The sequence below is a fragment of the Mobula hypostoma genome, chromosome 10, assembly GCF_963921235.1.
Source record: "Mobula hypostoma chromosome 10, sMobHyp1.1, whole genome shotgun sequence".
Classification (NCBI taxonomy): Eukaryota; Metazoa; Chordata; class Chondrichthyes; order Myliobatiformes; family Myliobatidae; genus Mobula; species Mobula hypostoma.
The window spans coordinates 15,567,971-15,595,653 of record NC_086106.1 but is presented as its reverse complement, the minus strand read 5'-3'; the positions used below and the strand labels follow the sequence as shown (position 1 = coordinate 15,595,653).

Genomic DNA, 27,683 nt, shown 5'->3' with positions numbered 1-27,683 from the left:
ATGTTGATAGACAATCTCTCATTAGAAATACTTGGCATAGGTGTGTGCGTGTGCATGAACGGAACAATGGACAGAGTCTATGTGGACTTCAGCAAGGCTTTCAACAAAGTCTTGCATGAAGGAGGGTCTGGGAGGTTAGATCACAAGGGATCCAGCTAGAATTACCAATGTGGATTCATAATTGGCTTGATGTTAGGAAGCTGACAGTGATGGTGGAAGGCCATTTCTCAGACTGCAATATATCTTGCAATATGCCACAGGGATCTGTGCTTGGACCTTTGTTGTTCATTATTTATATAAGTGTCTGGTTGAGAATGTACAAGGCATGGTTAGTAAGTTTTCAGATAATAATAAATTAGGTAGAAATACAGATACTGAAGAAAGTTATCAAAAGTAACAAGAAAATCTTGATCAGATAGGTAAATGGGCTGAGGAATGGCAAATGGTGTTCAACTCAGACATATGCAAGGTGTTTCATTCTGGGAATTCAAACCAGAGTAGGACATATGCAGTTAATGGTCATGTCACAAGAGTGTTGTGGAATACAGGGACCTTGTTCACTAAAAATGGTGTCACAGTTAAATAGTGGGGTGAAGTCAGGGCACCAAGTACAAGAGTTAGGATGCTAGTTCTTGTTGTACAAGATGTTGGTGAGGCCACACTTAGATTATTATATAGTTTTAGGAGGGATGTCATTAAGCAAGAATGAGTTCAAAGAAGATTTACGAGAATATTATCAAGACCTGAGGGCCTGAGACAGCGCCAGTTGGGCAGGCTATGATTTTATTCCTTGGAGCATACAATAAAGATAAAGATTAGCTTTATTTGCCACATGTATCAAAATATACAGTGAAATGCTTTGAGGATGTGCTGGGAGCAGCCCACAAGTGTGCCATGTTTTTGTGCCAATATAGCATGCCCATAACTTACTTACCCTTACTAACCATATGACTTTGGAATAAAAAGAACCAAAACTAGAAAGCATAGGTCTTAAGGTGAGAGAAAAAAGATTTGAAAAAGAATCATGGAGCAACTTCTTTATACAGAACCTAGTGCATATATGGAATGAGTTGGAGAGAAGGCAGTTGATACAGGTACAATAACAGGCATATGGTGTGGGCACGTGGCCAAGTGGTTAAGGCATTCGACTAGCGACCTGAAGGTCGTGAGTTCGAGCCCCAGCCGAGGCAGCGTGTTGTGTCCTTGAGCAAGGCACTTAATCACACAGTGCTCTGCGACGACACTGGTGCCAAGCTGCATCAGCCCTCGCCCTTCCCTTGGACAACATCGGTGGCGTGGAGCAAGGAGACTTGCAGCGTGGGCAACTGCCGGTCTTCCATACAACCTTGCCCAGGCCTGCACCCTGGAGAGTGAAGACTTTCCAGGCGCAGATCCATGGTCTCGCAAGACTAACAGATGCCTTTAAACAGGAATATGGATAGGAAGGGTTTAGAAACATGCAGTCAAACACGGACAGATGGGACTAGCTTAAGTGAACATGTTGGTCAGCATGGAAAAGTTGAGCCAAGGAGCCTGTTTCTGTACTGTATTACTCTGAACTCTGTAACAGCAACAAGTCTCCCACAACACTCACTCTCAATCATGTTTTATGGTCCTAGGAAGCTCAACACCATCTAGGACAAAAAAATACTCATTTCCTCCACCACTGATGCAACAAGTGGGCTTCAAGCATCGCGAGCACTCATTTGTTTGGCTGAGGTGGCACGAGGTTTAAAAAGAGTTCAGGGCCTTTCAGAACTTTGTAGTAGACTTCAATCATAAATATCTATTAGGCACTTGGCAAAGGCCAATAAGAAGAAGCAAGATGTGATTAGAGCAGCCATTGTTGAAGTGGATAGTGCTAGAGTGGTCAGGCTTTGGCAATAAAGGGCAAAAGCCAAGGTAAGTTTCTGGTAAGCTTTTATCTTTCTTTGTCTGTTAGTACATAGCTAGTGCGGTGAGAATGGGTACAGAGTAGGTGGTATGTTCTTCGTGTGAGAACTGCGAACTCTGGGAGACCTCTGGTCTCTCTGATAACTACACCTGCTTGAAGTCCATCATGCTGCAGCTCCTTAGAGACTATGCTCAGGAACTGGAGTTGCGGCTCAGTGACCATCAGCTCACGTGGGAGAATGACGAGGTGATAGATGGGAGATACAGGAAGGTATCACCCCAAAGTTATAGGAAGCAGGTAGCCCTGTGGCCATTCCCTCAATAATATGTATACCACTTTGGATACTGTTGGTGGGGTGGGGGGATGGTGGAATGACCTACAAGGGAACTGGAGTAATAAGGCTGAGCAACACACATAAAAGTTGCTGTTGAACACAGCAGGCCAGGCAGCATCTCTAGGAAGAGGTACAGTCGACGTTTCGGGCCGAGACCCTTAGTCAGGCCTGAGGATAAGGCTGAGGATGGGGCAGTTGGTAGCGAGCCTGCGAAGAACAGGCAGATGGTAAGGCAATATTGCAGTGAGTGGGATGAGTTGAAGTGTAACATGGGGGCAAAATTGAAAAAGGTATTGAATATATGAAAGATGGTGTTATATTTGAATGTATACAGCATATGGAATAAGGAAGATGATCGTGTAGTGCAGTTAAGAGATTGGCAGGAATAACATTGTGGACTTCACTACTGAAAGAAAATCATAGTTGGGAGCTTGACATTTAAGGATAGGTATTGTTTCGAACAGATACACGTAGGCAAAGGGGGTGGGGAGTCTCTGCTAGTAAAAAGTGATATCAAATCCTTAGAAAGAGGTGACATACTGCAGGATCAGAAGATGTAGAACCCTTGTTGGTAGAGTTAAGAAACTGCAAGGGTAAAAGAACCCTTCTGGGGGTTAAATACAAGCCTCTGAACAGCAGTCAGGATGTGTGGTACAAATTACAATTGGAAATAGAAAAGGCATATAATAAGGAAATTACAAAGGCATGAGAGTGGAACTGGCCAAAGTTGATTGGAAGGGGACAGTAGCAGTGATGATGGCACACCAGCAGTGGCTGGAGTTTCTAGGAGCAATCTGGAAGGTGCAGGATAAATACATCCCAGAGAAGAAGTAGTATTCTAATGGAAGGATGAGGCAACCACAGCTGACAAGGGAAGTCAAAGTCAGAATAAAAGCAAAAGAGCAAATATAGTAAAAAATTAGTGGGAAATTTCAAATATCACTCCACTCTTTAAGAAGTGAGGGAGGCAAAAGGAAGGAAATTTGGAGCCAGTTAGCCTGACTTCAGTGGTTGGGAAGATGTTGGAGCCCATATTAAAGATAAAGTTTCAGGGAACTTGGAGGCACTTGAAAAAGTAAGTCAAAGACATGTGGCTGCTAAACAAAATAACAGCCTATGGTATTACAAGAAAGATAATAACTTAGTACAAGATTGGTTGACTGGCATGTGGAAAAGAATGGGAATAAAGGGGGTCTTTTCTGGTTGACTACCGGTGACTAATGGTGTTCTGCAGGGGTTGATATTGGGACTGCTTCTTTTCACATTATATGTCAATGATTTCGATGAAGGAATTGATGGTTTTGTGGCCAAGCTTGTGAATGATACAAAGATGGCTGGAAAATGGGCTGAAAATAGCAGATGGAATTTAATGCAGTATGAAGTGTTACACTTTGGAAGGACCAATCGGGGGAGGCCTTACACAATGAATGGTAGGACAGGGAGGAGTGCAGTAGAACAAAATGTTATGGGAATCCAGGTCAGTAACTCATTGAAAGTGGCAGCACAGGTAGACAGGGTCATAAAGAAAGCTTTTGACACATTGGCCTTCATAAATCAAAGTACTGAGTACAATTGAACAGATTAGGACTTCATTCCTTGAAATATTTTTAGACTGAGTGGAGATTTGACAGATGTATATAAAATTATGAGGGATATAGATAGGGTAGATGTAAGCAGGCTTTTTCCACTAAGGTTGGGTGAGACTACAACTAGAGGTTATGGGTTAAGGGTGAAAGGTGAAATGTTTAAGTGCAAAATGGGGGAAAACATCTTCACTCAGAGGGTCGTGAGAGTGAGCTGCCAGCGACAAGTGGTGAATGTGAACTCGATTTCAATGTTAAACAGAAGTTTGGATCGGTACATAGATGAGAGGGGTATGGAGGGTTATGGTCCAAGTACAGATCAATTGGAATACGCAGTTTAAATGGTTCAGCACATACTAGATGTGCCAAAAGGCCCATTTCTGTGCTGTACTTTTTCATGATACTATGACTCCAGAACTCAGAATAGTATGATTTGATAAATTCATTAATGCAAAGGCATAATCCCAGGATAAAGTAGCTGTACAATAAAAATCTCCTCAAAACACACATTAACTACTCTACTCAATACTGGAGAAAATTTCAGGTTAAATATTACGTAAAGTAGAATACCTTTGCATTTGATGTTGGTTCAAGGAAACAGAGTCGATTTCCAAATCCTTCAGCAGCAAGGCAGAGCTTAATTTGTGATTTGACAATGCTTGTGGTACATTGAAGAACTACCTCATCATCCTATCAAAGAGAAAAGAGAATGCTGTATTAAAAAAATCTATAGCATAGGTACTTTATAAGCAATTTGTCATATTGTCATAGCAAATCAGCAATATTTGTAACAAAGTTTAAGAGGGTGATGGCACCTAACAGCAACTCCTTCGCTTGCATCTTCGGAAACAGCTCTATTTCTATCTTTAATATCTGTAATTTTTCTTTTCAGGGTTCTTTTGAAGACCTGGAGTTACACACTGACTTTGGTACTTTGCGGAAATGGCACCCGCAACTGGCCACTTTTCGATATGCCAAGGACACAGCCTAGAAGACTGGCACGACTTCAGGGTACCGGATTTTTTGTGGTTCTGGAGGCCGCGCAGAGTCAAGGTCGGTGCCACCGCCTGGTGCATCGTGAGAGATGGAAGATCAAAAGCAGCGACCTGGCTGCTGGCTATGTGCCCAGAGACCTGAGTTCTTTGGGCACAGAGCTCGGAAAAAGCGACGCAACAGACTTTTAACACCATAAATCAGTGAATTGTTTTGTTATGTCTCCCCTCTCACTGTGAAACGGGGACACCTCTTTTTCCCTTATTAGGGAAAGAGAGAGCCTGTGGTATGTCAAATTACTAGGAGAATGAGTAGTCTTTGGGGTACTGCAAGCCTGTGTCTTTATTGATGCTTTGTTGCACACTTGAGTGCTTGGTGGGGGACACTGATGCTTTTTTACTGGTGGGGGTGGGGAGGGGGTTGTTGCTTTGCTGCTGCTTACGCATGGAAGTGGGGAGCTGGTGGGGGGTTTGGAGTTCTAACATTTAACTGTCATTCATTCTTTGGGGCACTCCTCTGTTTTTGTGGATGTTTGCGAAGAAAAATAATTTCAGGATGTATATTGTATACATTTCTCTGACATTAAATGTACCTATTAAAAGCTAGTTAAGTCATCAAACATGCTCTAGAAGGAAAAACCTGCAAAGGGGGTGAATACAGCCCAATTAATCACAGGAAAATGCCTCCCCACTTCTGAACATATCTACAAAAAGTGCTACCAGAAGAAAGCATCATTATGGACCCCCACCATCCAAGCCATACTCTCTTCTCACTGCTATCATCAGGAAAAAGACAAAGGAACCTTAGGTCACATACCACCAGGTTCTGGGGTAGTTAATACCCTTCAACCATCAGGCTCAGAATCAGAATCAGATTTAGTATCACCGGATATGTCATGAAATTTATTAGCTCCTGAACCAGCATGGATATCTTCACTTATCTCAACACTGAACTGATTATTGAACACAACTTTGGAATCACTTTTAAGGGCTCTACAACTCACGTTCTCAATTTTATTTATTTACTTATTTTTTATTACTGCTTCTTTTTGTATTTGCACCATTTGCCAGTCTTTGTGTGTAGTTTTTCATTGTTCTACTGTGAATGCCTGCAAGAAAATGAATCTCAGGGTAGTATTTGAAACATAGAAACTTAGAAAATAGGTGCAGGAGTAGGCCATTCGGCCCTTCGAGCCTGCACCGCCATTCAGTATGATCATGGCTGATCACCCAACTCAGAACCCTGTACCAAGCCTTCCCTCCATACCCCCTGATCCCTTTAGCCACAAGGGCCATATCTAACTCCCTCTTAAATACAGCCATTGAACTGGCCTCAACTGTTTCCTGTGGCAGAGAATTCCACAGATTCACCACTGTGTGAAGAAGTTTTTCCTCATCTCGGTCCTAAAAGGCTTCCCCTTTATCCTCAAACTGTGACCCTTCGTTCTGGTTTTCCCCAACATCGGGAACAATCTTCCTGCATCTAGCCTGTCCAATCCCTTTAGGATTTTATACGTTTCAATAAGATCCCCCTCAATCTTCTAATTTCCAACGAGTATAAACCTAGTCGATCCAGTCTTTCATCATATGAAAGTCCTGCCATCCCAGGAATCAATCTGGTGAACCTTCTTTGTACTCCCTCTATGGCAAGGATGTCTTTCCTCAGATTAGGGGACCAAAACTGCACACAATACTCTAGGTGTGGTCTCACCAAGGCCTTGTACAACTGCAGTAGTACCTCCCTGCTCCTGTACTCGAATCCTCTCGCTATAAATGCCATTATACTGTTCGCCTTTTTCACCGCCTGCTGTACCTGCATGCCCACTTTCAATGACTGGTGTATAATGACACCCAGGTCTCGTTGCACCTCCCCTTTTCCTAAACAGCCACCATTCACATAATAATCTGTTTTCCTGTTTTGGACACCAAAGTGGATAATCTCACATTTATCCACATTAAATTGCATCTGCCATGAATTTGCCCACTCACCTAACCTATCCAAGTCACCCTGCATCCTCTTAGCATCCTCCTCACAGCTAACACTGCCGCCCAGCTTCATGTCATTCGCAAACTTGGAGATGCTGCATTTAATTCCCTCATCTAAGTTATTAATATATATTGTAAACAACTGGGGTCCCAGCACTGAGCCTTGCGGTACCCCACTAGTCACTGCCTGCCATTCTGAAAAGATCCCGTTTATTCCCACTCTTTGCTTCCTGTCTGCCAACCAATTCTCTATCCACATCAATACCTTACCCCCAATACCGTGTGCTTTAAGTTTGCAGACTAATTTCCTGTGTGGGACCTTGTCAAAAGCCTTTTGAAAATCCAAATATACCACATCCACTGGTTCTCCCCCATCCACTCTACTAGTTACATCCTCAAAAAATTCTATGAGATTCGTCAGACATGATTTTCTTTTCACAAATCCATGCTGACTTTTGCCTCGCTTTCCTACAAATCTACAGTGCATGAGTTACAAGCACCTCAACTGTTCCTGCATTTGCAAAAGGTCAGAGCTACTGAGGTCATTGCTACTAAACTGGTTACTCCTTTGTCCCTACCCTACCACTGGTAACTGATTATCAAGCATAATCTAACCAAACTTGCATGGTAACGCTGGAAATTCCAAACTGGGATTGTTGTTTTGTTAATTATATTTGCCCAGATATTCATTATGAACAAGAAAGAGTGTAAATCTTCCATGATTATGGTTTCCCTTACACTTCATCAGAAGGACTCTCATGGTTCAAGAAGGCACTTTGAGGGCATTGCTAGCATTGCTGGCTTTGCTAGCAACACCCAGGTTTTAAAATAACTAGAAGTCCATTCTTAAGAAGTTGATCAATAACAGAAAGTACTGTTAATAGTCAGTGATAAATTCGCCCATCCCTTATCACATTCATCCAAAAATATGTTTTTTTAATCTCTGCTGAAGGCGAATATACCTGACCAGCACTTATTGCACACCCCATTTCGCTGAGGGAACAATGTTGATACCAAGACCCATTGTTAACTTGATATTTATACCATTAATTATCTACCTGTGAACCTTCAACGGTGGGAGGAGAGAGAGCAGCGCGCCGCGCGTACGCAGCCCTCTGGTGAAAAAATGATATTGTATCCGTTAAATAGGGGCCGTGGAAAATTCTGATTTGATGGAGACAGCCGTGAAAGCACAGAGGGACAGCTGGAGAAATTTCTGAAATGCCAGTTCGCTGCTGTTGTTACTGCGCGATCGGGAAACTTCCGGAGGGAAGGCCTCAAAATCCCCGGCTTTGCCTGCTGTTGGCGACTGAGATTGAGGTCGAATCGTTCGGATAGAGATGGCGCTCAGTACTCGGTGTCGGAGAGCTGATCGGAGGCTCGAAGTTTTCGGATGACTCAGAGTCGGATTGTGGTCGGGCGTGGCAGGGAGAGTTTTTCTTCCTTCTCCCGTCTGCATGAGATGTGGGACATTTGAGAGACTTTGAACTTTTTACTGTGCTCATGGACTGTTCTTCATCAAGTTATGGTATTGTTGCGCTGTTGTAACTATATGTTATAATTATGTGGTTTTGTCAGTTTTTTTCAGTCTTGATCTGTCTTGTGTTTTGTGGTATCACACCGGAGGAAATATTGTATCATTTCTTAATGCATGTATTACTAAATGGCAATAAAAGAGAACTGCGTGTCTTCATAATATAAAATTGTTTTCCAAATTATTAATTTTTTTGAAGAAACATAATTGTATCTCAGAGCAAGCGTGTCCTGGCAGAAAGAGATTTTAATTCCTCAGCCTTACATCCATGCATCTTCGTGTGATCCTCACAGATCAAAAAAAAATTTGGAAATTTGGGTAATACAAAGTCACCAGAATCAGGTTTAATATCATCGACATATGCTGTGGGATTTGTTAACTTAGTGGCAGCCGTACAATGCATGGTTATATAGAAAAAAAAGTAAATAAATTACAATAAGTATATAATGTACATTAAATAATTAAATTTAAGATAGTGCAAAAACAGAAATAATATTAAAGAAGTGAGGTAGTGTTCATGGGTTCAAAGTCCATTTACGAATCAGATGGCAGAGAGGAATACAGAAAGTTGAGAAGGACCACACTGAATTATACAAAATACGATGGACATTGCTTTTCTCCAGAACCAAAGGGAATAGGTTTAAGGTAAGGGGAGGGAAGTTTAAAGGGGTTCTGAAGATTTTTTTTTTTCACCCAGGTGCTCAAAATCTGGAATGAATTATCAGAAAGGGTAGTGGGGGGAGATACACTCACATAATACTAACCAAATTTGCCAATGGCACTACATTGATTGGCCTAATCTCAAACAATAACGAGGTGGCCTACAGGGAAGAAATCATCTCTCTAACACAGTGGTGTCAAGAAAACACCCCCTCCCTCAATGTCGCAAAAACGAAGGAGCCGGTTGTGGATTACAGGAGGAATGGAGATAGGCTAACCCCTATTGACATCAATGGATCTGGGGTTGAGAGGGTAAACAGCTTTAAGTTCCTCGGCATCCACTTCACCGAGGAACTCACGTGGTCTGTATATACCAGCTGTGTGGTGAAAAGGGCACAACAGCCTCTTTAACCTCAGGTGGTTGAGGAAGTTTGGTATGGGCCCCCAAATCACAAGAACTTTCTACAGGGGAACAATTCAGAGCATCTTGACTGGCTGCATCACTGCCCGGTATGGGAACTGTACTTCCTTTAATCGCAGGACTCTAAAGAGTGGTGCGGACAGCCCAGCACATCTGTAGTTGTGAACTTCCCATGATTCAGGACATTTGCAAAGACAGGTGAGAACAAAGGACCCGAAGGATCATTGAGTATCCGAGTCACCCCAACCACAATCTATTCCATCTGCTGCCATCCGGGAAACGGTACCGCAGCATAAAAGCCAGGACCAACAGGCTCCGGGACAGCTTCTTCCACCAGGCCATCAAACTGATTAACTCACGCTGATTTGAGTGTATTTCTATGTTATACTCACTGTTCTATTTATTATTATAAATTACTGTGAGTACACATTGCACATTTAGACGGAGATGTAACGTAAAGATTTTTACTCCTCATGTATGTGAAGGAAGTGAGAAATAAAGTCAATTCAATTCAATAATGTAAGTATATAGATGAGTATTTGAAAACACCATGGCATCGAAGGCTCAGAACTCAATGTTAGGAATGGGATTAGTGTAGAGAGGAACTTAATGGACATTGGAAACCCAGTGGGTAGAAGGACCAAATTCCATATTGTATGATGCAATGTGTTTTGGCACGATTCAATTCCAACTGGACAATGCTTGTGAGGCCTGCACTGTTTAAAGGCAAGCTGCTGAGCAGTTCACACGTCAGCAAGTGGAAATCATCTCCGTTAAGCTTCCTTTAAGTTACCTATTTTCACTGTTCTCCATTGGCTTCCCGTCACATGGTAACAACCCACACCCACTAACTTGTAGCTTTTGCACACTCATCAATTTGCCAACCCAATGTTTTCCTTCTGGAACATAGACAGTACAGCACGGTACAGGCCCTTCCGCCCACGATGTTGTGACAACTTTTTAACCTAATCCGAGATCAATTTAACCCTTCCCTCCCATATAGCCTTACAATTACATTTTATTCATGTACCAATTAGTCTTTTAAATGATCCTAATACATCTGTCTCTTCTACCACCCCTGGCAGTGCATTTCGTGCACTTGTCAGTATCTGTGTAAAAAAACCTCTGACTTCCACTCCATAATTTCCTCCCATCATCTTAAAATTATGTCCTCTCGTATTAGCCACTGCTGCTCTGGGAAAAGGGCATTGGTTGTTCACTCTATCTATGCTTTTTATCATCTTATATATCTCTATCAAGTCACATCTCATCCTCCTTCATTTCAAAAAGAAAATCCCTAGCCTGCTCTACCTTTCCTCATAAGACATGCTCTCTAATCCAGACAGCATCTTGGTAAATCTCGTCCGCACCCTCTCTAAAGTTTCCACATCCTTCCTATAACAAGGTAACTAGAACTGAACAATATACCAAGTGTGGTATTATGAGTTTTATAAAGCTCCAACATTACCTCACAACTTATGATGACCAAAACACCACATGCCTTCTTAACCACCCTATTATCTTTGAGGGACCCAGGGATGAGGACCCCAACATCCCTCTGTTGCTTAACACTGCTAAAAGTCCTGCCGTCAACCTTGCACTGTGCAAGTTTGACCTTCCAAAGTGAATCTCTTCACACTTTTCTGGTTTGAAATCCGTTTGCTACTTCTCAGTCCAGCTCCGCATCCTATCAATGTCCTGTTGTAGCCTATGACAGCCTTTTACACTATCTACAACACCATCTGCAAACTTCCTTAAATCAGTCAGTCAGTCAGTGGGTACCGTCCTGAATCCGGAGTTGGCAGCTATGCACCTCCACCTTCTTCGATCTTGCGACAGCACCGAGTACAGCCTCTCCTCCAGTTTGTTCTCGCTGGCCGCCTTGGCACCGCCCGCCGCCGCCCCCACTGAACTCGAGCCCGAGGCCATGTTGGCCTCCAGCCACGGCCGCTTCTTCGAGCTCGGCCCTTCCTGAGGCGGAGGCCTTGGGCAGGTCCAGGCCTACGGTGCAGCGCCCAAGTTCATCGTGTCTCTTCTAACTAGGTGCATAGCATACAATTCGTAGATACGTGGTGAGGCTTTAATTTCTTCCACAGAAGATGGCCGTTGGCTCACAAGGAGCTCATCCGTCCTTTGTCAGGTCTTGTTTTTTTCAGTCCTGCTGGGTGTCCTCACACCCTCCTCACCAGACTGAGATCGGTGGGGGAGCCGGCCCAAGCTGCTGACCACTCGACCATGGCCCCCGGCCAAGCACCGGGCGTCCACCCCCCGCCAAATCTCTCTGAGCACCCGGCGCCCGACCGAAAAACCATGGTCAAGCGGCCGGCGACCAAACTGGAAGTATTTATACAAAACACAAAGGGGAATGATCATAAAACAGATCCCTGAGGAACATCACCAGTCACGGACCTCCAAGCAGAATACACTCCATCTACAACCACCCTCTGCCTTCTATGTGCAAGCAAATTCTGAATCCAAACAGCCAAAGGGATAACATGTGTCATCTCCTATCTTCTGGTACCCCTCCTCTGGCCTGTGAAGACACAAAGATCATTGACAAAGGAGCAGCAAACCCTTCTCTCATTTCCCATAGTAATCTGGGGTGGATCTCATCCAGTCCCAGATCCTTTTCAAATGTTCCAGCACATCCTCTTTCTTAACAGTAACTTGTTCCAACATATTAGCCTAATTCTTAAGGTCCCTTTCACCGGTGAATACTGAAGAAAAATATTCATTAAGGGCATCCCTTACCATCTTGGACTCCAGGCACATTTCCTCTCTTATCCCCACCCTTAGTCCTACCCTCACCCAAGTCATCCTTCTGATTTTCACATGTCTAAAATGCCTAAGGGTTTTTCTTAATCTTACTGACCAAGGCCTTCTCATATCCCCTTCTAGTTCTCCTAAGACCCTTCTTAAGGTCATTCCTGGCTACCTTATAACTCTGAAGAGTCCTGTTTGATTCTTGCTTCCTACACTTCAAGTATGCTTACTTCTTCTTGAATAGATGTTCCACTTCTCATAGTTAATACACCCCAGAAGTTCAAAGTAATTTTATTATCAAAGAAGATTCATTTTCTAGTGGGCATACTCAATAAATCCAACAACCATAACAGAGTCAATGAAAACCCACACCAACGGGGAGGACAGCCAATGTGCAAGAGACGACAAACTGTGCAAATATAAAAGGAAAAAAAAGAAATAACAACAATAATAATAAATAAATAAGCAATAAATATTGACAACATGAGATGAGGATTTCTCGAGAGTGAGTCCATACATAATGGGAGCAGTTGAGTGATGGGTCAAGTGAAGCTAGACCATAAGACACAGGAGAAGAATTAGGCCATTTGGCCCATTGAGTCTGCTCCATCATTTCATCCTCTTAGCCCCAATCTCCTGCCTTCTCCCCATATCCCTTCATGCCCTAACTAATCAAGAATCTATCAACCACTGCCCTAAATATACATAAAGACTTGGCCTCCACAGCTGCCTAGGTTCACTGCTCTCTGGCTGAAAACTTCTTCCTCATCTCCATTCTCAAAGGACACCCCTTGATTCTGAGGCTGTGTCCTCTGATCTTAGACTCTCCCACCATAGGAAACATCCTCTCCACATCCACTCTATCAAGGCCTTTCACTATTTGATAGGTTTCATTTTGGTCACCCCTCATTCTTCTGAATTCCAGTGAATACAGGCCCAGAACTATCAAATGGTCTTCATATGACAAGCTGTTTAATCCTGGAATCATTTTTGTGAACCACCTTTGAACCCTTCCCCAGTGTCTAAGGGGTCCAAAACTGCTCACAATACTCCAAGTGAGGCCTTACCAGTGCTTTACAAAGTCTCAATATTACATCCTTGCTTTTATATTCTAGTCCTCTTGAAATGTTAGCATTCATTTGCCTTCCACACCACAGACTCAACCTTCAAATTAACCCTTAGAGAATCCTGCACAAGGACTCCCAAATCGCTTTGTGCCTCAGGTTTTTATATTTTCTCTCCATTTAGAAAATAGTTAACCCTTTCATTTCCTCTACCAAAGTGCATGACCATACACTTCCTAACACTGTATTCCATCTGCCACTTCTTTGCCCATTCTCCTGATCTGTCTAAGTCCTTCTGTAGCCTCTCTACTTCTTCACAACTACCTGCCCCTTCACCTATCTTTGTATCATCAAAAAACTTTGCAACAAAGCCATCAATTCCATCATCCAAATAATTTGCATATAACAAAAAAGAATTGGTCCCTACGCAGACCCCTGTGGAACACCACTAGTCACCGGCAGCCAACCAGAAAAGACTCCCTTTATTCCCACTCTTTGCCTCTTGCCAATCAGCCAGTGCTTTATCCATTTTATCCAAGCTAAAATCTTTCCTTTAATGCCAATAGCTTGTAGCTTGTTAAGCAGCCTCATATGTGGCACCCTGTCAAAGGCCTTCTGAAAATCCAAGTACACAACTTCAATCAAATCTCTTTTCTCTATCCTGCTTGTTACTTCTTCAAAGAGTTCCAACAGATTTGTCAGGCAATATTTTCCCTTGAGGAAACCATGCTGACTACGACTTATTTTACCATGTAACTTTAAGTACCCTGAACGCACATCCTTAACAATTGACTCCAACATCTTCCCAACCACTGAGGTCAGACTAACTGGCTTATAATTTTCTTTCTTCTGCCCCTCTCCCTTATTGAAGAGTGGAGTGACATTTACAATTTTCCAGTCTTCTGGAACCATGCCAGAATCTAGTGATTCTTGAAAGATCATCACAATCTCTTTAACCACCTCTTTCAGAACCCTGAGGTGTACACCATCTGGTCCAAGTGACTTATCTACCTTCAGATTTTCAGTTTCCCAAGAACCTTCTCCCTAGTAATGGTACACACTACACATACTTCATGACCCCTGACACCAGAACAGCTCTAGCCAACCTGCCCACAAGGATATTGGACCCCCTCAGATTCAGGTGTAACCTATCCCTTTTGTATAGTTCACAACTTCCCCAGAAGAGATCTTAATGATCCATAAATCTGAACCCTTGCCCCATGTACCAATTCCTCAGCCATGCATTCACTTGCAAAATCATACTGTTCTGACCCTCACTGACATGTGGCACAGGCAGCAAACCAGAGGTTACTACCCTGGGAGGTCCTGCTTCTCAGCTTTCTACCTAGCTCCCTAAAATCTATCTTCAGGACCTCCTCACCTTGTCTACCTATGTCATTGGTGCCAATATATACTAAGACTTCTGGCTGCTCACTCTCAACCTTGAGAATGCCATGGACATGATCTGAGACATCCTGATCATGGTACCAGGGAGGAAACATTACATCTGGGTGTCTCTATTGCGCCCACAGAACCTCATCTCTGTTCATCTAACTAAAGAATCTCCTGTCAACACTGCAGTCCTCTTCACCTCTCTGCTCTTCTGAGCCACATCACCAGACTCAGTGCCAGAGAGCTGGTCACTGTGGCTCACCTCCCCCCACCCCCAGTAGGTTGTCCCCCACAATAGTATCTAAAGTTACATACTTATTACTGAAAGGAATGGTCACAGGTGTACTCTGCACTGGCTGTGCATTTCCCCTCCTTTTCCTGACAGTCACCTAGTTACAGTGCATACCTCCTACAAGTTAGTAGTGACTACCGCCCTGTAGCTCTTGTCTATCACCTCCTCTTTCTCCAGTAGGAGTCGAAGGTCATCAAGCTGCAGCTCCAGTTCCTTAATACATTCTCTTAGGACTTGTAGCTCGGTATACCTGGTACAAATGTGTTTATATGGGAAACTGGAGGTCTCCCAGACTTCCCACATCCCACATGCAGTGGAATATACCACTCTGGAGCCATTCTCACTATACCATGCACTAATAGATGAGGACTGAACAAATAAGAACACAGAGAGAGTAACTTACAAGATAATCTACCTTACACAAGCCTGATCTTGCCCAAGCATGAAGAGATAAAGTCACTCTAAAGACTCGTACACTCCAAATGAATGGCCGCTCCTCTTGAACTTGAATTACTATTATTGGCCCTTTCTAATGAATTCCTCTGGCTGACTGGTTGCTCCTCACATCAGCAAAACTGCCACGAAATTCCACTTTTGAAATCTCTAATGCCACCCTAATTAAAAAATAGTTATTTTCACACACCCCTGGTGTGGATTGTCCAACTCAGAATTGAATGAAGTTATCCTCTCTAGTTCAACAGCCTGATAGTTGAGGGGTAATAACTGTTCCTGAACCTTGTGGTGTGAGCCCTGATGCTTCTGCACCAGATTCTTGATGATAGCAGAGAGGAGAGAGTGTCTTGGGTGGTAGGGGGTCCCTGATAATGGATGCTGCTTTCCTGCGACAATTCTCCATGTAGATGTACCCAGTGGTGAGGAAGGCTTTGCCCAAGATGGACTGGGCCATATCTAATACTTTTCTTACAGATGACAGAAATCGTACCCACTCATGCTAGGTAACAAGCACAGAGAAAAGCATAGCCTGAAGTAAACCTTTGAACATTAGGTTTCCTCAAAATAATCCTGCAAGTTGGAGGAATATATAATGCAGCCATTTACAGGACCCTAATTAGGTACACAAAAATACATAAAGACATGATATAGAGAGTGAATGAGCAAATATACTATCAAATTATCTGTATGGTTTTAGTTACAGTTGTATGTATAAATTATATAGAGCATTTATTTCTTGTTGCTCTTTGTTGTCATTGTGTCTAACAGACATTGTTCTGGTCAGCAAGAAAGGGCAAATGTGAAGATAAGTGATGGAAACTGCACTGTCTTTATCCTACATACCGACATGCATTAAGGATGCCCATTACTAACCCTTCTTGTTCTTTAGCCTCCTGAGCACTGACCTGTCCAGATAGCAGAAACTTCTCTGCCAGAACCGTACATTTCAGGACGCAGCATATCATTGCAAGAATGTTACAAGACTGAATGCGTTGAGTTTTTTTTTCTGGAACAGAGAAAGCTAAAGGTGACTGGTGGAAGAATACAAAATTATGAGAGGGGGTAGATAGGTAAGATAGCAATAATTTTTCCATGCTTCCCCTGCATATTCCAAATTTTTTTCTCACTGTTGAATTAAGGAGATCACCTTACCAATATAGCAAATCTCATGAGAAAAGAGTTAACTAGGTACCTGGAGTGGACAGAACAAGAATGAAATACTCCAGCATTACAGGCTACCTAAAACTGCAGTTATTCAGAAAATGTACTTGTATACTGTAGTATCACTTCTTATAGATAACTCATTGGAATCAACCTGCCAATAACACCTGATATAAACCCTGGAAGGTCACTGTGATGCCCTTCTAATCTCCCCTCCCCAACCAGATTCTATCTGCCTATCACCTACACCAGTGACTCCCAACAGTGGGGGGGGGTGCGGTTACATGCCCTGAGGGGGTGTTAAGGGAAATAGAAGTTGCTGGGGACAATAAGCAGCACTCTAACTTGAGGCACGAGACCCGACCGACCGTGTCAACTTGCTGCCATCGTCAACATCCAACAGGCATTCCCAGTTCAATTTCTTATTTTAACTTAGCTGAGTAATTTGCCAAGAAAGCCAAAAGTGATCTTGAGAGGGGTCTCATTGCTTTGTATAACATTTCCAAAATGATAGCAAAGTGTGGAAAATCTCATACAATCAGTGAAAGATTAATGCCTGCTCTATCAGAAGTACTCACCACTGTTCTCAAAATGGATACCAGTATTTTAAGATCAATTCTGCTAAGTAATAACTCTGTAGCTCATTGTATTAACAAAATGAGTGAAAACACTGAATAGCAACTACGCACAGAGCTACAAAAAACAGAATTTGGGATCATCTGAATGAGTCAACCGCGAGACAACAAGGCATTGCTAATGGCATATGTACGGCTAATCAGAAATAGAAAAGTTTATGAAGAGATTTTCTTTTGTAAAAAGTTAAAATTGGAACATTAATGGAGAATCAATCTACAATGAGCTCAAAATGTATACTTGCTATCAACAAAATGAAAGCTCGTCCATTAAATAGCAGAATATTTCAGCAGTTATGCCAAGATAAAGATGAAGAGTTTGAAAGCTTGCTTCTTCATACTAAGTGCACTGGCTGTCAAAAGGCTGCTGCTTAAAATGTTTCTTTGATCTTTCTGACACTGTGATTGAATTTTTGCTCAACGTCAAAGAGATTGGGAAACAAGTACTTCTACATGGAGATGTGGCATACCTAGCCAATCTGTACAACAAAATGGAACACTCTAAATCTGAAACTGCAATTTCAATTTAATCCAGGCAAAATGTACAGTGTCCACTTTTATAGGAAAATTGGAAATATATAAGCAAAACATTGGGAGAAGAATGTCCTCAAAGTTTCCCTGCATGGAAAGTATGGCACTCTCTTTCACAGATGGTGATTTGCAAGAATACTGCTTACACCTGCAGTCACTGAAGAAACATTTTCAGAATTGATTCAATGATTTGAACTATCTGGAAATTCTGGACTGGGTAATTAACCCAGTTCCTTGCAAGGTGGAAGAACAGGAAGAGAGCTTGCAAGAAGAAATTATCGAAATTCAAAATGATGAAGCAAAAATGCTTTTAAAATGTTGTGTTTTGTGGTGTGTGGCTAGACTGTCATATGAAGCTTCCTGGTCTTTGGAGAAGAGCCAAACTGCTCTTCATTGTGTTTCCATCCTCCTACTTTGTTGAAAGAAGCTTCAGTGCAGTGAACCATATACTCACAAAAAACATTGTTATGCATAGGGACTTAAGGCTTTTGCTGTCACAACTTGAACCAGATATTTCAACTCTTGTTAAAAACCTTCAAGCTCAAGGATCACATTGATATCGAAGCTGTTGTACCCGTACTGTGCAAGCTAGGTTTAAAGACAAATAAAAATTTAAAGCAGAATCACTTTTCTCATGTTAGCATATGGTAGACATGTTCTTACACTATGAGGGCACCAGGAAGTATATTGTGTCTAAGAGGGGTATTGGCAAGATTGAAAGTGCTTTGGAGGGGGCAGTGGGTTAAAAATAGTTTGGGAAACATTGACCTACACCACACCAGTCGAGTCTCCTTTCCCTTTCCCCAAACAGATACCACTGAATTTTTCAATTTCCTGTAATCTACACTCCCCACGATCCTTCCTATCCCTTTCTGATCCATCCAGGCTCTCTCTTCCCCCAACTCGTTTCATCTGCCTATCACCACACATAATACCTGCTGGGTCTTTATCTCGACTCCTAACCGGATCCAGCTGCTCACCTCCCCTCTCTTAAATAGCTCCAGCATCTGTAACCTAGTGCGCCTCCACTTACTACCTTCCAGCCTCTACCTCCACCCACCTCTCCGGCAATCTTGATCTATCTACCTCATTTACTTCCTCTTTTCCTTATCTGGCTCTTCTCATCACTTACCAGATGTTGTCTCCCAGATCCACCCTTTGGACTGATCATTTCCACGGATGCTGCCCGACCTGCTGAGTTCCTCCAGCGTGTTGTGAGTGTTGCTCTTCCCCATCTCCCACCTGGCTCTATCTAGACATCATTCAACTCTTCACGTGGTTCCACCTGCTACCTACCCTGCCTTAGACCTCCCTCTTAGTTCTTTATGCTGACCATCTTCTCTCTATATTCAGTCCTGGTACAGGTCTTTCTTAACCACCACTTTACCTCCACAGATGTTGCCTGACCCACTAAGTTCCTCCAGCAGTTTGTTGCTCATTGCATTTCAATATGTGGGTGGCAGGCTGTCCCTACCAAAGGAGGTGTAAGGTGCTCCTTCCCTCCACTAGCCTGCAGGTAACCCTTGGGCAAGGTGCAGCACCTGCTTAGACCCCTTGATCAGGGTCATGTGAAGCCACTGGAGCAGGGGGTAGGTGGTCGTATGAGTAGCCGGTGCATTTCACAAGTCCTGGTTATGCAAACATTGATGCCAGGCAATCTCTGAAGAGTATTGATAACGGCTGGGGGACACCTGTTTTGTAAAGACAGAAGGCAGCAATGACACGGCACATAATGAATGATCAATCTTTTGTCATTCAAGGTCCTCCAACCTTCCCATGATTAGGAACCTTGCCATTTCCTCCTCCATCTTCTGGAGTGTTTTGCTTTTACATGAGTTTTCCTCATTTATCCAGTCATGATGCACCACCATGGGAGTAAATAGCATGTGTCTTGCATCTGAGAGCAACAGGGTTTGCTTTAAGCTCAGAAGTTAGGAGAGATTTTATTTTTTTTTTGTCAGACGATCCCCTTCTCATGGAAACCAAAACAAATCAGAATCCATGGCATTTTAGCAAGCAGCTCAATAAAGCTACATTTCACAGCCACAATATTCTAGCCATGGAAATGCTAACATCACATTGTATAATGAATATTAATGAAAGTTTATCCTTGGATTTTTCATGACTATGCATCAAAAAAGTTATTTTACCAGGCACAATGATTTGATCATTTTTAGGCAAACTTTTCAACAATATCTTAATTGACTTTCTTAAATTATGCTCCCAAATATTTTGTCCATCAAATGTGCAAGTTTATGAAAATAATGACAACTCCTCAACCACATTTCATCCATAGTAACGCACACAACATGCTGGAGGAACTCAGTAGGCCAGGCAGCATCTATGGAACAGAGTAAACAGCTGACGTTTCGGGCCTAGACCTTTCTTCAGGATTGAAAAGAAAGATGAGAGGTCAGAGTAAGAAGATGGGGGGAGGGGAGGAAGAAGTACAAGGTGGTAGGTGATAGGTGAAACTCAGAGAGGGAGGACATGAAGTAAAGAGCTAGGAAGTTGATCGGTGAAAGAGATAAAGGGCTGGAGAAGGGAGAATCTGATAGGAGAGAGTAGAAGGCCATGCAAGAATGGAAAGGAGGAGGAGCACCAGGGGGAGGTGAAAGGCAGGTAAGGAGAGAGGGAAACAAAATGGGATTGGTGAAGGGAGGGGGGCAATTACCAGAAGTTTGAGGAATTGATATTCATGCTATCAGCTTGGAGCCTACCCAGATGGAATATAAGGTGTTGTCCCTCCACCTACCCCCATGTACTTCTTCCTCCCCCTTCTTACTCTGACTTCTCATCTTTCTTTCCAGTCCTCATGAAGTGTCTCAGTCCAAAACATTGACTGTACTCTTTTCCACAGATGCTGCTTGGCCAGCTGAGAACTGAGTTCCTCCAGAATCTTGTGCGGGTTGCTTTGGATTTCCAGCATCTGCAGATTTTCTTGGGTTTGTGACAATTTCATCCATGCCTGGAACACAATTCTACTAAAGTCAATCAGTCTAGTGAGTTTTGCTAATTCTACTAATCAATTAAAAACAACCAGAAGAACTATTTACATTTGCTACCAGGCTGTACCATACAAATAAATAAGCTGCCCACTTGAATTAAACTCTAATGCTCATATGAACCACAAGCTTTCTGCCAAATCAAAACAATAAAATATAACCTAACCCATAAAATCCAAACTGAAATTTACAAATGATGGAAATACTTAAATCAAAAATTCAGGGGAAAAAAATTAACACTTTTTAAAGAATATATGGTGTTAAAGAGCTCATGAAGAGAACGTTTGATTCTTTTTGTAAATAGATGCAGATCTCATTAATTTTCAAACACATAAAAGAGTGGGAATTTTTTTGAGAGATGACGGGTGACTAAAAAATAGTACATAGAGAAGCAGCTTCTTTGCATACTGAACTACACTGATTTGGCAACTGAAAGTGTTACAAATAGCAGTGGCCAACTTGCTGATCAAGTATCACATCCCTGAAATACTTTAAGGCCAGCAATTGCTGATTCGTACAGGAATCACTGAACAGCTGCTGCTTTTTTCATCCCACGTAGATGGGCTCAGATTATCAGCACCAATTTCAACTGTACCTCTCGGCACCAACTATTCAGGAAAGCTGAAACAAACTTCCAAGAAACCAGTGCTGTTTCAAAGCTGGAAGAAAATAAATTTATTTCAATTCATAAATTTAAACAAACTTTCTGGCTAATATTTATCTTTAATCACGTGAAATAAAGCTCTAAACCACCAGTCATGGATTAATTCACTCCTAAATTCAGGAATTGACTTCTCTTGGTCAGCAAACAGTACTGTATCTGTAATCCCAACAATGTCAATTACCAAGGTTACTAGTTCCATGAAAAATGAATAAAACTAGGTGCTACTGTTAACCTTAATAAGCAATTCAAATTTATGTAGCATGAAGTAAGTTATATTAATTGCGAAAAAAATTATCAGGGCATAAAACCTTCAAGTTCTATGTTCTAATTATGGTAAACAAAAAGAGCTACAATTCCGTACCTCAAAGTTTCTACAATTGCTTTCAGTCATGTTTATTCAACAATGCAAAATAGTTTATAAAGTTGCAGTATCCTCACAGATATCTGACATTTGCGTGATGCTAGCATTTTCTCATTTTTAATTTATGGATCAAATTTGTACACTTACACATTAGCACTAAAACTACAGTAAAGAAATATTCCAAGCCACTGGATTTATTTGTTTCCAACATTGGCAATGAAGCTGTATTACATAATTCAACTGTTTTATCTCTATTCTTAAAATCTCAAGTGGTTTATTTATTTATTTTAAGATGACACTTAAGCATCACAACATTAATTACCAAATTAACCAAGGTTCAGTTCGGTGGGGGGGGGGAGGGGGAGGATTCCGCCTATTGTGTTTTTTTTTAGTTCAGAATTAAGAGAATTCTACAATTACATGCAAAGATTGGAACATTCAGTTGCTGTGAAATGAAATAACTAAAAGCATCCAGATGTATTTGTTACACATAAGGATTTATGCGGAAGAAGATGGAGCCAGTGAACAACGCTACCAAAGGCAACATCCTCAGGACGGGTCATGAAGCAGCTCCTTTCATTTCTTTTATGTCTTCTTTTTATTTCCAATGCGGTTCTGCTATCGCTAGAGTTGGTTAGCGACAGTCTGGTGGTGTGCTTTTGGGCCAATCGGATGGTCTGGCGCTTTGCTGTCTCCGAGCGGTTTCCGTGAGGCTGCGAGCAAAGTGTGCAGCATGGACGCCAGGAAGCCAGGAGCCCACGATCAACTCCATCTCTCGCTGATTAAAGTGCTGAGGAAGATTGAAATCATCGAAGTGGGTGCAGAGGGCGAGCGAGTGTTCAGTGCTGTCTACCAGCCTCTCGCTCGCTGCTCTCGAGGGAAGGTCCTTGTGTTGGAGTAATCTCTCTCTCCCTCGATGCTGTCGGAGGATGGTGCCAAAGCAAGGTTTAATCACTGCCGTTTGTAGGTTTTGATTCTAATTCTGGTTTACGATATGTTCTAGTTCTGGTCACACCTTTTTTCTTGCTACTTTAGCTGATTTTTGAATCGGGGTGGCCTGCAGATATTGAGTACTGAGCTGAATTGAAATATTCCTTTTGATTTTGAGCTTTATAGTCTGTGTTTTTTTTTGCCTATTTTTTGTTGCCATTTGCGTGATTTTTTTGCACAGGGGGAGGGGCAGTTTTGATGTTTTTCTTTGAACAGGTTGCTTCCATAGCTCTTTGTTTTGTGGTTGGCTATAGGGAAGACAAATTTCAGGATTGTATGCAGCATACATACTTCGATAATAAAAGTACTTTGAATCTTGAATCTTTGAATTTTATTGAAATGAAGACTTCCTTTTCTATCTCATTTGGTGCGTTTACTGAAGCAAAAAGACACTGAATTTGACGTGAAGGTGACTCGAGTCAACATGGCAAATCATTTCAAACTACAATATAGCAAAATTGCATTGCATTCACATTGGCATAACCAGGAAACTGGTTTCCAGATTTTTGGCAGGAATTTTTTTTTTGTCATAACATCATTCTAATTTTAAGCTTAAGAGAACAGCATTAGCAACAATGCAGTGTGTAAAATTTGCCTCCAACATTCTATTCCTGTTACTTTGAAAAGGGACGATTTTATTATTTACTCTAAAATCAAGTTTTACTGAGCCTCTAAAGGGCCACTTTTAGATCCTCAATTAGATCTACAAGTTCCTGCAAACACACACAGAGCTATAAATGAAATCCCTTGACTGTTTTTCCATGGAGATCACTGTCAGCTTCCGAGCTTCAAAAATATCTCATGCTGCTCCCACTGATCCCTGCGACAGTTCAGGGTTTTTTGCTCACTGTTGCATAAGAGTGGTCACAAGTATACCAAGCCTAATGAGAGGAGACTGAATCTAGACACAACAGCAGTCAAAACAGACACTGAAAACTCTTGCATTATAGGCTTCCCAAATCATGGGCATTCTGAAACAGGGTTCATGTAGTATTACTTTTTATAGATAACCTCCTTGGAAATATCCTGCCAATATCATCTGGCGTACACCTTGAAGGATTCCTGTGACTCCCTTGAGCAAAGAATATGTCTCCTCTGTGGACAATATTCTTTAACAGCCTGTTCAGGTTCTCCTGACTATGAGAAAATTTTCAAACATCCCCCAACCTACAACCATTACATGCATTTGTTAAGTCAAAACAATTCCATGCAGCTGGAAGAGTCATTCAAGATCACTTTAAAAGTTTAAAAGCATTTTGACGAGACTGTAGACTTCGTGACTTTCAACTGTACTCATTCATCACCAATGTTGCGCATTTAATATGTCAGTAATATTTAATTAAGATTGTAAATATGTCATCTGATTAAGCACTGTTTGTTAAAATAATTCATTATGGGTTATATGTAAAAATACATGAATTACACATCATGACACCATCACTTGGTAAGTGCATGCCTTGTAAAGTAAATCTTAACGTATGTGAGCTATCTTTTAAATGATCCCAAGACAACTACTGTACCAGCCTGTTGAAGTGCAGTGAGATGTTCAAGTGTGAAAAATGTGCAGTGAAGAATGGTTAAGTTTTTTAAAAGTGTAGCATGCTTTTTTTCCCTTCTTCAGAGCAGCACATTTTCTTTGCAAAAAGACAAATTTCAGAGTTGTATTCTATATACATAGTTTGATAATAAAATGAACCTTTGGACTTTTGAAAAGGAAAGACAATCGAGTTTAAAAAAAGGTAAAAAAAAGGAAGAATTCACACATTCATAAACAGTGAGCACTGGGTGATAAAAATCATTAAAAACGAAAGCAGAATTGGCTGGCTGCATCAGAAAGATTGACGTGTTCGATTGATCAATGGATAATGGGCTGATGTATGCTGAGTTAACTCAGCTATATTTTAAAGCAAATGAAATAACTAATGAGAAGTGAGTGTCAGTTTTGATGTGTGCATTGGGTTTAAAGGCATATAGTTTGCTTAGAAATTTAACTGCTCCAACCAAACCAGCTGAATTGAGCTTTGCTGATATAGTGAATGCAAGAACATTTAGAACCAAAACCATTGTTGATTGCAGAACACTTTAGGTTTCATAAGCAGAATCAAAAGGAAGGGGAGTCCATTTCAGCAGAAGTGGTTGAATTGAAGAGATTGTCTGAGCATTGTCTTTTCAATGATGGGCTTAATGATGCACTGAGATTGTTTAGTTTGTGGAATTTTACAAGAAAGCATTCAAAAATGGCTCCTTACTGAAGTAAAACTTACATTTTAAAGAGCAATTGAAATTGCTGTATCAATGGAAACATCAGACAGAGATGCAATTGAGTTGCAATCTGGAATGAAAGTGAACGTGAACAAAATTGCAAAGTCTGAACAGAAACCAGCCTGGCTGAACAAATTGTGTTACCAACAAAGTAGGACACATACAAAGAGCATGTCAGGCAGACAAAAATAAATGGAATGGACAGGGGAGAGATAAAGATCAAGTTGCAGTTTCAAAAACAGCACTAATCTGCATGCTGTTGATGAAAAATCTGATAATGATGCAAGTGACACAGGACTGGGTACCTTGAGATTTACAATATGAAAGCTAACAATAGACAAGCAATAAGGCTGACACCAAAAGTAAATGGTGAATTAATTAAAATGGAATTGGACACTGGCTCGGCTGTTTCAGTCATCCCACAAAATGAGTTTGAACAGCATTTCAAAGATACTGAACTGAAGCCTGCAGATATCCAATTAAGAACTTAAACTGGAAAAAAGATAACTCCTGTGGGAATGACTTTTGCAACAGTGAAATGCAACAACCAACAAGCCAAATTGGGCTTGTATGTGGTTAAAAACAGGAGGGCCAGCATTGTGGAGGCATGATTGGCTGAGACAACTACAACTTGATTGGAGATCCATCCACATGCATGCCACATCCCCTGTAATAGCGTCAATTGAAAGCGAATTAAGAAAGTTACCGGATGATGCCACAACAGTGTTTAGGAATGGCATTACAAAACTCAAACATATCAAAGGTAAGTTAGTGTTAAATGAAAATGCCACACCCAAGTTTTACAAAGCCTGTCCAATTCCTTATACCATCCTTCATAAAGTTGCCATCGAGCTAGATCACATGGAAGCTGAAGGAATTCTTTCCAAGGTTGAGTGGTGCCCATGGGCAATGTCAATGGTCCCAGTAGCAAAGAAGAATAGGTCTATCAGGATCTGCGACGATTTTAAGGTCACCATCAACCCAGTACTATAACAAATCATTGCTCTCTTCCCAGGGTAAAGGATATCTTTGCAAACCTTTCTGGAGGCAACACTTCAGCAAAGTTGAGTTAGCTGAGACCTCCCTACCAACAGCTGGAGACGGAAGATGAGTATTTCTCTCCATTAACACTTACAATAATAGGCTTATTTTTGGAGTGGCATCTGCACCTGCACAATGAAAGCTATGGATCAGGTGCTGTAAGGTTGTCTAGGCATTCAGTGTTACCAGGATAATATTATTGTTACTGGTAAGGATGACAAGGAACATCTCCAAAATCTCAAGATAGTGTTAAAAGATTAAAAAATTATGGACTTAGAGCAGACATGACAAGTGTGAGTTCTTTAAACCCAGCATCACTTCTTGTGATCACACCATCGATGCACAAGGGTTACACAAGGGTGCTAGGAAAATTAAAACAGTGGTGGATGCCCCAAGGGCATGTCATAGCCACGATTATTAGTTAGGATTTGTAAATTACGATAACAGGTTCCTGCCAAACCTAACTACTGTGCTCCACCCCTTGAATTCATTACTACAGACTGGGAAAAAAATGGCAATGGAGAAAGCAGTGTGAGGTGGCTTTCCAAAAGGTAAAGGAAATGATGCTGTCAGACACTGTACTCAGACGTTCTGATCCACATTGTCCAGTGAAGCTTGCCAACACATCCAGAAGAAAGATGTCCAGAGCTGTCAGAACCACTCCTACAAGAGTCAAGTCCTACAACCACCAAAGAGGAGGCCCATGAACCTGAGATTGTTTCACAGCCCAAGATACGCCTGCCTAGCAGAGAGATCCCACTTGTCAGGAAAGTCGTTATACTACAAGAGTAAGAAAGCTTCCCACAGGAATTAAATCTTCAGGCCTGAATGGGCCAATTTAAATTTTACTATGCTGTGTATGTCTGTATGTTAGTTATATTATTTAGTACACTATGTGCATAAGTTGAGATGCATTCTATATTGAAGTGGAATTTATAGCCTTAGCAGGGAGGAATGTTGTGTATTTAATATGTCAGTAATACTGGCGCGTGGCTAAGTGGTTAAGGCGTTCGTCTAGTGATCTGAAGGTAGCTAGTTTGAGCCTTGGCTGAGGCAGTGTGTTGTGTCCTTGAGCAAGGCACTTAACCACACATTGCTCTGCGACGACACCGGTGCCAAGCTGTATGGGTCCTAGTGCCCTTCTCTTGAACAACATCGGTGGTGTGGAGAGGGGAGACTTGCAGCATGGGCAACTGCCGGTCTTCCATACAACCTTGTCCAAGCCTGCGCCCTGGAAACCTTCCAAGGCGCAAATCCATGGTCTCACGAGACTAACGGATGCCTAAAAAATATTGTAAATATAATCTTTGATTAAGCATCCTTGTTTAAATAATTCATTGTGTGTTACATGTAAAAATATATGAGTTGCAAACATCATGATGCCATCACATAATACATTAGCGCCTCGCTTAAATTAAAACATACACCAGTTATCTCCTAGCTCCTTTATTTTCCTTTCAATTAGTTTAATGTTTCAGAGTTACAAAACATGACAAACACCATTCTCTTTTTTTTTAAAGGTAACACACACAAAATGCTGGAGGAACTCAGCAGGTCAGGCTGCATCTATTAGAGAGGAATGAAGATTCAATGTTTCCAGCTGAAACTCTTCAAGGGGGAAGAAGCCAGAATAAGGTTTGTGAGGGTGGGAAGGGAAAGGAGCAGATG

At 41.7% G+C, this 27,683-nt stretch overlaps 1 protein-coding gene across 8 annotated transcripts in view; it reads right to left on the bottom strand.

Annotated features, from left to right (window-relative positions):
• LOC134352669 (ryanodine receptor 1-like) overlaps nt 1–27,683 on the bottom strand; it is a 581,514-nt gene that overhangs the window by 534,679 nt on the left and 19,152 nt on the right. For all 8 annotated transcript variants that reach the window (XM_063060038.1, XM_063060039.1, XM_063060041.1 and 5 more), the window contains exon 2: nt 4,382–4,501. In XM_063060038.1, coding sequence (XP_062916108.1) covers nt 4,382–4,501 — 120 coding nt within the window. The remainder of the gene's footprint in view (nt 1–4,381; nt 4,502–27,683) is intronic.